This window comes from Diadema setosum, chromosome 3 (assembly GCF_964275005.1).
Source record: "Diadema setosum chromosome 3, eeDiaSeto1, whole genome shotgun sequence".
Classification (NCBI taxonomy): Eukaryota; Metazoa; Echinodermata; class Echinoidea; order Diadematoida; family Diadematidae; genus Diadema; species Diadema setosum.
In genome coordinates, this window is record NC_092687.1 from 2,544,168 (window position 1) to 2,557,824 (window position 13,657).

The 13,657-nt window shown below is 37.0% G+C and overlaps 1 protein-coding gene across 1 annotated transcript in view; it reads left to right on the forward strand.

Annotated features, from left to right (window-relative positions):
• Positions 1–4,830: 4,830 nt before the first annotated feature.
• Positions 4,831–13,657, forward strand: part of LOC140226664 (uncharacterized) — a gene marked incomplete at its 5' end in the record, with an annotated part of 71,545 nt that continues 62,718 nt past the window's right edge. The window contains 2 exons of the mRNA XM_072307104.1: positions 4,831–5,164; positions 9,678–10,019. Coding sequence (XP_072163205.1) covers positions 4,831–5,164; positions 9,678–10,019 — 676 coding nt within the window. The remainder of the gene's footprint in view (positions 5,165–9,677; positions 10,020–13,657) is intronic.

A 13,657-nucleotide genomic window follows, 5' to 3' on the forward strand; every position in this document is an offset into this window, starting at 1 on the left:
AACTGGGCCCATCACTCTATCGGACACTATACAGCTACATTTACACAAGGGCTCAAAAACAGGGCCAATTATTGATTACAGTGAGCTCATCCTAATATGTAAACTAGATGCGTAGTAGCGAACCTTCGGAATTAAGAACCTCATTAAATTTTCTGATTTTCAAACCTTCGAAATAACGAAATGTACCACCGACAAGCGCTTTTGTGGAAAGAATTTCAGGGATGAAGCTTTCTTTTTTATCACGGGTTTTGTATTTATCTTTTCATTATTTCAAAGAAGAGACCTACAATGTTTGTGTGTGTGTTGGGGGGGGGGGGGGGGGGGGTCTGTAGCCCCGCGTCATTCGCTGTTTATTGCGGCCCCTGCTTTATCTATAAATCGGCAATTGAACCTCGAACCATAGCTCCTTTTAATAATCATCTGTGTAAACGTATGTCAAATCATCTTAGAGATACATGCAGTAAGCCTTGACACATTAGCGAGCAGACGGGTGTATCGAGAGAAGGAGCGCAACATTTATTTGCTTGTACTCTACCACTCTTTATAATACAAATGAATTATATCTTTTTGCGAGGGTAATTTCTTTGAGTGTTTTCGGTAGTGTCGTCCCTTGTTTTTGAGAAAAATGACAAATGTGATTATTTGACTTTTTTCGGATATCTATAAAAACGTACAATGTAACTGGAGTTATTGTGTAAGATTAATCCTGTCATTGAATATCTGTGATGGATAAAATGTATTTTGTTCAGCTCATATCATTGGTTGCTTCTGTGGTCTGTGGACACATCGCAGAGGGTAAGTGGAACTTTATTTTGATTAACTTTATTCATAATTATTTTTGCTTATTGGGTTCCAGCTGAGTGTTGAACGCTAGTTAAAGGTGTGCTTGAAAGCCATAAGGACATTACTGCAAAAATCGAAGTAAAAGAAATTCTTCCTGTTCGTAAGCGCTATATAGTTACCACTTGCGTATCATAAATGGAGTTTTATCAAAGGTTCTTTCTGGCCTTTCATAACACGTAATTGAAGTTTTGCAACCTTCAACGTCCTCAATTCAAGCGATAAACGGATCGAAAATTACGAAGTTAATATAGAAGCTTAAAGAGAGAATATTTACTTACAAACTTATACAACACACATGACAAAGGGAAACAACTACAGTTGTACCTTTGTTAAATATTTCTACGTGAATGACTATTCACTGTAACAAAATATGAATGTCTTTCTAATTTTTTTGGAATTCATTTTATACCTGAGTCATTTCGTCTCCTCGACATCACATGCTTACTTTCAATTCCTTCAAAGATTTATCCAATCCCAGTTCCAAGTTGACTCTCAGTCAATAGAAAGCTTAGAAAAGAAAACGGGAAATTCACTTCTTTTGTTTAAGGCGGTCCCATTTTGCCCGTCTTGCATACAAACTATCACCGTGACGAATTCATGAAAAAAAAACATATTATTATTGAAACGGTTTCAGTATGTTTAACTGAACTAGAGTGTAGATATCAATATAATACTTTTATTTCTCTTCTCAAATTTGTTATTGTGTGGCGGGCAAATGAAAAATCGTCTTGTTAGGGTTAGGCCTAGGCCTCTACACCTGCCACATATTTTTTGTGAGTATCTTAAAAACGCTGCTATCTTGTGTCCTTTTATCTTTTAAATGTGTATGATGCCGCAAATGTTTTTTTTTTCCTCCCATTTTTTATCTTTCACCTTTTATATGTTTGTTTCGTCTTCTTTCTTTTCTTTTTGTTGGCGCTGCACTGTATGAACCAATTGACAGAACAAAATATTGTAGACGCATGTTTGCGTGCCATGGGGCATCCATGCACAATACTGTTCCCTTAAATGATTATAATATCTTCATCGTCATGTAATTCCTTTCAGAAAGCAATAAATAATTATGTTTTACACTGGATTTATGATAATCATTACGTATCTCTGTATTATGTTAATGATTATGTTATATGGGGAGGGTTGAGGTTGGGGAGGATATATTGGTAGTCGGTATGGGGGTACCACTTTCAGTTGTTTTAGTTGATTTTGTACTGATATATCATTTTTTTTGTTCGTATCACATTATTTGTGTGAGTAAGTGTGTGTATAATTTGTTTTACTGTATGGCGTTTCGACTATTGTAATTTTTCATGTGAAGTTGGACCCATCGGAAGACCAGCACGGCCACGAAGGCTGAGTTGAGCAGGGCAATCCATCCGTTTTCTTTCACTTTTTTTAAAACTTATGTAGACATCACATCTCGTTTGTTTCTAAATGTTCTTTTACCTTCTCTTTTGTTGGTGTTGTATAATGTAATTTCTACTCGCAACATGTGCTATTCGTAACAGGGCTCATTTGAAAAGCAGAAACAAACCTTGGGCACTGAACATGACTACCCTGTTCTCTTTTTGAATAAAACTGAACTAAATAAATTAATAAAAACAACTTATGAGGCAACATGCCAATTTTGCTAAGTCTAGAGAAAGGTGCATCCTAATGTATTTGACAATCATTAAGCAACCTATAGGTATTCTAACAATGGATGAGAGATAATACCACCACAGCAGAATCTAACTTTGGAGTTTTGTTTTTATTTCTCAGTAGGTGCATCCACGTAATCTGAAGCGAAAAGAGTAGGAAAAAAAAGCATCATTGCAGAATGTGTCACGTATTAAGATATTTATTGTGTGACGAAAGTGATGTTGAAGAATCGACATAAGTCAATATTTGCGTAGAATAGTTTCTTTAAAGAACTCTTGAAGCGTATCAGTAGAATGTAAGGACATGGTTTGTGGCTCAATACATGATTTATTCCCAGTATTATCATTTTCGAATAAAGCAATATCATTTATTCCTATCAATCAAGTACACTTTATACGTTTACTTTGATGCAACATGTTTAGACTTGTCGAGACATGGCAGAAATTGTTCGGCGCACCTGGTCGTTCGGATGGCCACAGATCAAGTATTTGTTTTTCATTCGGGATTGGGAGGGGAAGGGGGCTGGGAAATGGGGGTACGCTGATCAAGTCTGTCTTTAATCATCAAATAGGAACTGTTTTGCCCTTCAGGATCAGAGTTGTCATCTTTTGGACTGTTAGTATTTGCATTGATTTTATTACCATTATAACTTCTGCTTCTTCTACTTCTACTATTATTAGCATCATCATTACCAGTGCGTAAGCCTGAACGAGTTCTTTTTTTGTGTAGTTGTCCTCAAATTGTGTAGTGATTGGCTCTTTTCAAATCTTGTGGGTTCAAACAGTAATGTTATACAAATAGTACGCGAGGACACAGGCATACGTAAATGTAGCATTTCGTGGTAGGTGGTTTTTTTTTAAATAATTTATCAAGTCTCAAAATTAACGGTTATATAATTACACATCAACAGTCACTGGCAGTTGCAGAGAGAGTTATGTCGAGAAGGCTGAAGCTCTATTTTTTTTTTGTCTCGAATGTGTTGCACAAAGAGAAGTATGACGGGACCTACATAAAAGCAAGCTTTCTAATTTGCTGTAGCCCCCTCCCCCAATAAACAAACAATGTTTGTGAAAGAGAAACGTAGAGCGGATAGAAGTCACAGGGCCCATTTCATAAAACGTGTTATCAGTGACAACTGCCACATTTCTATAACAAATTTGCTCTCAGCCAATCAGATGCAAGGATTTCGGTAGCTTATCACATCTATGACAAGTTGTCACTGACGACAAGTTCTATGAAACGGGCCCCAGATCAGGTAATATAAAATGGAAGTGTGAAATACATAATTTTATGTGAAAACCCTATTTATTAAGATATGAATCATAATATTGTAATCGAAGCATCATTATTTGTTTGTACATGAGCATGTAACTTCTATGTTGTATTCTTTTGTGTACACAAAAGCTGCTGCTATACTATAACACTTTTTTTTCGAGTATTTTTATACAAAAACAAATACAGTTACAATTATTGAGTCATTTTGTCCCCACCGTGTAACTCTTTTATAGAAAGAGAGAGAGAGAGAGAGAGAGAAAAGGAATGTGTACGTGTGTGCGTGTGTGTGTGTGTGTGAGAGAGAGAGAGAAAGAGAGAGAAAGAGACAATGAATGAAATGGTACGTGTGAATTGTCACCCCCCCCAATATTGATTATACAAGTTTATAATCTGGCTTACTGCAGGTGAAATATTAGTATAGTGCCAAAATATTTTCAATGCATTTTAAACTATACTGGGTATCGGGTTGCATGAAGGGTGCCGAGCTTTAGTCATAAAACATGCTTGACAGAAATAAAAGTCGCTTAAAACATGATCACTGTCAATATAAGTGTTCCCGGTCAATTGCATACTTTTGACAATCCAATTCATTAATGCGCATTCAAATTACACAGCGCATGCACGCGAAAGTATTCGGGCATTCAAATGTAGAATCCCAGCGATCAATGTTATTCATGCGAGTTCTATTCCGGTTTTGTCAAATAAAATTAACGCTTGGGCATTCATTTTCCTACTCTTGCATTTAAATTCACGCGATAGTTTGTGTGTTTGAAGACAAAAAATTACTCAAAATACCAAACTGCAGGAAAACGTGCAAGGAAACAAAAAATCTTATGAATGCATTTTTGCGGGTAAAATAACTTTCAGTGAATGCGGAAATAAAAGCACGTTGATTTATCAGATTTTCTCTCGTAATGCTTTAGTAAAGGAAAAAAAATACGGATCTTAACAATTGATTTCTCTGCTACCAAAGTGCGCCATGGAGTCAAGTAGCAGTCACACAATGATGTCTCATTAAATACAATGAATGCTGCAAGTCTATGTGTGCACAAATCATACTAACCACTGGTAACTTTGCTCAAATCTCCGTATATAGCTTCTATTGTAGGCACTGCCCCCACCGCTTGGGCGTGGAAAGGCAAAAACATCAGACTGTGGTGTGACATCCAAGGGGAACCTGTCGTTGTGTACTGGAAAAAAGAGAGCGTCATACACCAGCAGCAGAGAACGACCAAGGCTGCATTTGTCGATGGGAAATATGAGAGCAGGGAAGATCGGTTCGATATTACCGAAAACTTTAGCCTCGATATCTCCGACTTGAAAATGGCAGATGAGGGTCTTTACTATTGTCAGGTAGTGCTGAAGAATTTGGAGAGCTTTGACAATTCCACCTCCTTGACGATAAGTTGTAAGTAATAATCAAATTTGCATATGTCATATACGACTGGGAAAAAAAAACAACAACCTAGACCCAGTAGCGTAGGGAAAGATGGTTGGTTCGATTATATGTATCTCTATGCCCTGCCAAACTGGGTATTCAAAACAAAATAAAACAAACAACAACACAACGAAACAAAACGAAACAAAGCACCCCCAAAATGACAACAACAAAGAATAACTGCGCCCGTCAGGCATGTGTCATCAAAGATACAATGTTCAATGAAGTACAATTTAATATTTGAATATAAGAACGACCCAAGTCCATGGAAGACCACTTCGAGTAAACTTAAAACAACTTCATATCTTTTTTATTTGTCCAATAATATTCTATATATCGGTGATGGGAAGGCAACATTGTATATACAAATTAGAACATATATTATTATGACAGTTAACATTTAACATGGGTTAACATGGGTCGTTCTTTGAATAATATACATGATATTCTGCTTTGGAGATGAGAGAAGAATGAGAGAGGGCGCTATCTTATGAATGTAAAAATGACCCAAGTCCTTCATTCTTACATTCACATAAGATTCAACTCATTCATTTCAGGCACTTCCGGGGGTAATTAGGATTTATCATTTATACACAAGATGAGTCCATTATAAAGCTACAATTTCCCTTGTCAAACTGTATTTGGCCAAGAATTGGACACTTAGGTCGTTCTTATATTCAGGTCTTCAATTGAAGAGTTTGTTTGCAAAAACCGATAAGTCCATATTTGTATTCCCATGCTTTACATAGTGTACTCAAAATTAATGAGAAATGTTCGTCTGAAAATATCTGCATTAGTTTTTAGAGGAAATGCAAAATACCCCCCCCCCCCAAAAAAAAAAAAAAAAAACAACAACAACAACAACAAAAAAAAACATGCGAACGTAAAACAAAAGAAATAAAAAGAAAAATGGGGGAGGGAGACGTGCGCCTCCCCTCTATGTCACTCAAGTGTCCCATTCCTTCTGCACAGCTATTTCCGATGAGTTGATGAGTTAAATTTTATATTCATATCGCCTACACCCCACAATCTGCAACTTAATAAATAATGAATGATTATGAGTGCAATGGACATAATATTTCGTGAGGTAAAAGATGAAATGATCCAACGAAGCGCTACCGAGTTAAATGGATCAAACATTTTACCTCGTGAAATTTCTGTCCATTGCATGAATGACAAGGATATTTCTAGGCGTTATATAATTATCCATATTCGGGATGCGAATTTGCAAGAGCTTAATTCCAGAACTTTCGAAGATTCAAAAGGTGTTTTTGGAAGAACATTTTTGTAAGACTCTTAGAAGAAGGACTAGTACAGATCTGTAGCTCTATCTAGAGAGCTACACATCTTATGAAAATGGATGTAAGGGAATTACCTAGTAATTGTCATTGGGACCTAGAACTAAATCAATCTACATCAAGGCTGTCCAGTTCGCGTCCAGTCCACAAGCCTAAAAAACAAACAAACTTTGAGCACTTTGTTTACGTCTCTCACAACACGTACTAGACGCGTAAGATGCCATTCTCTAGGAGCCCAATGATTTTCTATTTTCACGGTGGAACATTATTGTGTAGGCCTTAAATGTGCCATAGATGACAGAGTCCAGTGGCTGGAGTAATGAAAACGAACCCACGCCACTCCGTACTTCTGATGCATTTTATCCATTCCAATTCCACAATTCTTATTCTTATGCCTCCGCCACGAAGTGGTGCCGGAGGCATTATGTTTTCGGGTTGTCCGTCCTTCCGTCCGTCCGTCCGTCCGTCCGTCCTTCCGTCCGTCCGTAATGAATTTTTGTGGACAGCGTAACTATAAAAAAAAACGTTCAATGTATCCTAATGAGAATTGGTATGTATCTGCATGAGTGGACGAAGTTGTGCCTATCAACTTTTGGGCACCCATGCTCAAGGTCAAAGGTCAAAGGTTGCGGTTAAATGCTCAAAAATTTCACTATTTCCCCCATATCTATGCAATACATGGAGTGTTTCGTTTTCTGGAAACTTGGTGTATACATGTAATACAAAATGAAGATTCTCCTGACAGAGTTTCGAGTCATGAGGTGAAAGGTGAAAGGTCAGAGGTCAAGTAAAAAATGTTACAATATCACTTTTTTTTTCTCCATATCTTGGAGATAGTTCAAGCTATCTGCATGGAACTTATGCATGTACTGACTAGCATTGATTATCTAAGGAATATGAGGGTCATGGGTCGATAGTCATGGGTCAAAGGTCAAGGTCAACTCCTCATAATTTCACTTTTTTCCCTCATATCTAAATGCAATACTTGCTGGATTTTTTTCCCTTGAAACTTGATATATGCCTGTATAACCCAGCAGAGATCCTGTGGGAAGTTTCTTGCCCAAAGGTCAACGGTCAAGTGAAAGTGCTATTAAATTTCATTTCTTTGTCCATATCTCGAAAGTTACGCAAGGTATCATCATGAAACTTAGTACATATCTATATAGAAGCATGTTCTACCTAACAGTGATTCTGTTGGGAATATTAGGGTCATAGGGTCAAAGGTCCGCGGTCAAAGGCCAAGTTAAAATGCAAAAATTATACCATTTAATAGTAAAATTACACTTTTTCTCCATACCTTGCAATTTAATAAATGCATAAACTTATTTAAAAAATTCAAAAAAAATTCAACACATTTGTGACAAACCTGTCATATAATATTTTGCCAATTATGTGAAACTAATGACACATTGTCAAGACATTGTTGTATAGACTTTGAATAATTACGAGAACCATTAAAGGCGGAGGCATACCAGTCGCCATAGCAACATTTCTAGTTTGAAATATGATGCAACCCTAAGATATGTTTCTTTTGACATTTCTGATAACTACAAACAATTTTATTGACAAATTATTACACAAAATGGTTGATTCTGTCACCACGAAACCTCTAATACTTTATTCACGCACGCGTAACGCCTAAGCTAAAGCTAGAGCTCACATACACGTACATGTACATTTTGTATAGGCCTACACCAGTTCTAGAACTGCACTAGTTGTCTTCATCTAAATTTTTACGGAAATGTAGTGAAAATACAAAAATGAAACTGAAATATTCACCCAGATCTATAACGTTAGGTCTGTGTTAAATGCAGAACCTAAGCCGAAATCTTATTTACGAGTTGGACTCTGTTACATGTAGGGCTTACGAGATCTAGCTTCTAGTTCTGTTAGCGAGGGTTACCAGGCACCAACTATTCGACAGTCGAGACTAAAGAACAAAAGCTCAAGTTAAAGTCTAATAAAGATAACATTTGTAATATTATTTGTAAGAAATGTAGATTCAATAAGTAAAAATCGACAAAAATTATAACGAACAATGTTCGAGTACCTGCTTTTTAGGAAGATACCTCGCTGAAATGTGCGTATGGATCATGCAGAATTTACGCTTTGAACCACGGCGCCATATACAGTAAGTAGTCACAGCGCATTAGCGCAGGACTGATTCGATCCTTGCGTGACGTCACAATTTGGGTCCCCAAAATTTTGCCGTCAGATCGGGCTCTGGCGTTCAGAAAAGAGTATCAAAACACCACCTCTCCATCGTGCTAGAGACGTTTTTTTTTTTTTGTTCCGAAACTTAATCATTCGTTTTTCTATTGCCTTAAATTTTCAAGATATGCAAACTTCACTCTTTTTATGAATGTCAAGCTATTTCTTCCGTGACCACTATAGCGCAGAACGCAAGTGCCATTTTGTCATGGAGATATAATAACTGAAATGAGCATGCTTTCAGAGGCTATCAAAGGAGAATTATGGCTATATTTTTTTATATTGTAGCTATTGACAAATTTGATTTCCAGGGTATGCAGTTTAGGAATGTATCTATTCGTCACCAATAAATTGCTTTTGCAGAGATCACCAGGAGTTGTATAAAAAAGACAAAGGAGTCAGGATGTATTTCTCCAAGGCACCCACACAATAATTACCGTGATCTATTTCGTGAGATGCATTGCTCTTTTTCCAAAGCCAAATAATTTTGATAATTTAAGTCCTCTGCAAAATACTGCTATACACCATGAGGTATAAAGCAATGTCATTGACACACAAAGTATCGACAGAACTTTCATCAAGGTGATTTTGCCACTTACAAAATATACTGCATTTATTAGTCGGTGAATAAGCAATGGCGATGGTCAAACCACATAATTAATGTTACTTTAAAAAGGTATTTGATCTGCAATAGCTGTAGCAAAACTGAAATTTTGCAGACATGCTGAAGACAGACTGAGTGGGTCTGACCATTATGATATCACCTGTTAAAGTTTTACTCTTTACAATTTTATCCATATTTCAGTGATATTCTGTAACTTGGTATGGATATAACACTCTTATGTATCAAAACAAAGCAATCGCAAAATGTAATTGTCGTTCCAAGAACGAGATATAGATAATGCAAATAGTCATTGTGTAAGTTATTTGATTAGAAAATAGAACAAATGTGTATTAATTTCACTTCTTCCTAGCGGTGGCATCAAAGCATACAATCGAGGAGTGCATCGCTAACTTTCAATCTCCTCAAAGCCGATGTACACACCCAACTCCCTCGAACACTCATTCCCTTAACCTTACGTGTGTCGTGAGTGGATTCAAGCCGAACATTTCCATGCTATGGACCGAGGAGTCTGGGAAGAGACTGAATTCCGTGGTTTCACGACAGACAACACTACCTGACGACACATACGAGAGGTTCGAGACAATCACTGTTTCAGCTCAACATGAGATAGAGCAAACATTCACGTGTGTGGCCATAGGAGACTCCATGAATGGAACGTCAACTGCAGAAATCACCATTCTGCCTACAGCAGGTTTTGTTAAACACTTTCAATTGGTTTTTTTTTTTTTTTTGGGGGGGGGGGGTGAAATATAACGTGTAATAATCTATTGTATTATAAAATTTGCTTGTTACGGGGAAGTTTAAGTAGCATTGGTACGTTCTAGTATTAAAACGTTTGAAATGACCACGCAGAATGTTCAAATCAATTACATTCATTCTCAATTGATACATAAAGCATTTTGACAAATATCATGCATGATTGAGAACGTTTTAATAAAAAATGAGTTGTATTTTGTGTAGGATTGAATGTCACATGTAGAAAAAAAGAAATATATTGTTTTCACCTAATAAATTACATCTGTCAATAACAGTGGTCAAATTATAAACAGGCTCTAACGTTTATGGTCCATCACCTTCATCATGGTCATGTTTTCGATAGCTTCGTTACTCCCACAAAGGCTACATCTATTATCCACGTTCTCTCTTCATATTCAAGGCATGCATGGGTCTCACTGAAGGTATGTCTTGAATGTGAACAGAGAAAAAATTTGGTGAGATTTTCAAACAAAGCAATCCTAACGAAAGGTGAGACCCACTTTTCATGAAGATCACTTTGATTTGCTTTGGGTTTTTAACTATCTCAGAAATTACAAAACCAATTTTCAGCTAATGAACTGAATTTTTTCTTAGAATGGTATGCTCTTTGTTATTTTATAAGCAGTTTCTTGATAATCTTATATCACTCAAAAGTAGAAAACCCAATCCTCATCTCCACCAATACTATACCCTCCATTTAACGGCATTTTTTTTTAGATAATCGTTACACGGGAGGAAAAAGTACCAAATTTGGAGAGATGATCCCTCAGGACCTACTCAGTAATATTAAAGTAGGAGCCCTCTGGATATCTTTTTATTGTCATGATATTAATGCTGAATTTTATTATGGAGAAAAATTTGTGTGCATGATATGTGAGGAGCTAAAGTTTGCAAAAGTAAAATGCCCGCGATCTCAAACAATGTCTGGTATGCTAGAGGCGAATCACGCAATAATCATGCAGCGATTGTCATATTTGTCATAGAAACAATGGCGAAACAAATTCGAGCTATTTTCCATATTCATCATGCAAATGTTATGTTTCAAGTAAAAAGAAGACAGCCACATCAAAAAGAAAGGAAAATGAATATGTTTAAAGGTCGGAAAGACCATATCTTCTTCGTGAAATAAAAAAAAAAAAACTTCTCACCCCTCTGTGACAGGGCAACAGGACTTTAGGAAAAGCAACATTTTCAGTTAGTTTATTTTCATGGCTGATGTAAATAATGAGGAAATTCAAGGAGGCATCATTCAGTTGATATAACAATAAAGAAATATAATTTTAAGTTTTACCATCGAAAAAGAACACCCTTGATTAGATTCGGTATCGATGGGACAATGATCGAAGTATATTAGATATGAATGGGCATCAACTGAGATAAACTGTTGGATATTCACACGTTAAAATTTGTGAGTGAACTTTGTGTTGAAAATGAGACAATGAGTTGAAACCGTCAAAATTGAAACCCATGACGTCAGGGTTCGAATGGCATTAGAAAATCTAAATGAGCTCTCTTACTGTGATGCATCTGATTTGATGTATCACAGAAACTATTTGAGAGAATATAGAGACTGCTTCAAACAGTGAGTCAATTATCCAAACTAGAAAAATGTTTTGCTGACATTGACATTCTGAATGCAGTCAAATACAATGGATGAGTTCAATAGATAATCATGTGCCTTTGCTTGAGAAAATCAACGTTTATCCAGCTGTTACTCATTATAAAGGACATCTGAAATAGTAAACGAAAAATAGAGAAGGTTAAAATTTTAAATTATAGTATGTATGCAAAACAGAAACTTTAAGGTAAATCTGCATGTAAGTGATATCTAGGACAAAAATGAAGAAATTGGTGTCAAAGGTTTAGCAACAAGTAGCCAACATATTGAGGAGGCTGTTAGAGTGTTGGTCTTTGATGCCTTTGGCATATTGATTGAAGCTGATATGAGATGTTAAGTGAAGTGTACAGGTAGTACAGAGGCAGAACTGGCCAAGTGGTGGACACTCCAAAATGATGTAATAAATGCATAACCCGATAGCTATAACGATAATGGATCTCTGACGTTCGATGTAAGTCTCGTGTGACACCTGTTTGATCCTCGTACGTTTTGTCTTGTTGGCAAGCAGTTCATATTCGTTTATTACGTGTTTGCGTTTGCCCAATGAAGATGATGTTCTTTCCGAGCTTGAAACATATGATGCATTTTGCTTTCTCTTTGATGCGCCTCTCATCGTTTCACTTGAAACACGACATCTGCATTATAAATCCGAGGACACTCAGCAAAGTAGTTCGAATTTGTTTCGCTTTAGTGTCTATGACAATTGGTCATACAAACCAAATAGACTGCGTCTCTCATGACCAATTTGCCACTTCTTGGACCGTATCTGCCTTCTCTGTCATGTCTGTCGCTTGCGTTGCCTCCTCCAGGCGGCAATGAGCAATGTACTTTTGGAGGGCCATGTTGGCATTCTGCAGATTCAGATCTGCGTATAAGACTGCAACATACTGATGTCCATAGCTTGGAGTCGGTGGCACTTCAACCAGACAGAGAGTCATTGAATGAAAAGAGCGATGTCCGATACGACGTTATTTCCTTGCAGGCGTTAATTGTAGCAAGGCTGGTATACATTCGTTAAAAATCAGCTTCATGTCCTGTTCATATGCAGTGATGTGCTGTAAATATCTTGCAAATATACTTTAATCATCACTGACCTTCCTATCCGGTTGTCATCCATAACTACATGCGTTATGCCCTTTTAATCGTCATGTGGCTATGCCGTGGGAATCCCTACAATGTGCTATACATAGTCGTTCTGTCCGTTCCATCTCTTGCAGCGAAAGACTTTACAGGAGGCCTAGCGGATCGAAACGCTTGGAAAACGACAAAGAACAGTACAGATACAGGAGAAAACGTGCAACTATAGGGCAAGGGTCGGGCCGCGCTATCTGTTTTCTGGCGAGGAAAAAACTTTGTGAATGCACAAGTTTTCTAGCCGCTCTGACTGAAATCACCGAAAGATAAATGTCTGTCCAAAGGATAAAAATGACAGAAACGCATTTTAACGGACATCAACGGATGCCAAAAATCGACCTTTGTTTCCCATGCGTTTACAGTGTGACAGGGGCATTAGGAACAGCTTACGAAGTTTTCCGAAAGCTATAGGCCCGAATTCACGAAGGTGGTACAAATAAAACCATGGTTTAAACCTTGGACAAAACCATGGAGCGCCAAGTGTCGCATGGAATATATTTCGTTACGAAATTGGTCATTATTTCCTTGCAGGCGTTAATTGTAGCAAGGCTGGTATATATTCGTTAAAAATCAGCTTCAAACCAATGGACCCCTTTTATTTTTGTTATTTATGAATGATATAACTCAGTGTCTTAGATTTTCACAATGCAATATATATGCGGATGATGTGGTTATATAGACCACCAGTAGGTATGTTGATGAAGCATCCTTACGTCTGCAGTCAGATCTGAATGATTTATATCTTTGGTATACTAGGAATAAGTTAAAGATCAACGTTGATAAAACCAAAGTGATGGTTTTAAGTATTTCCAAAAAATATG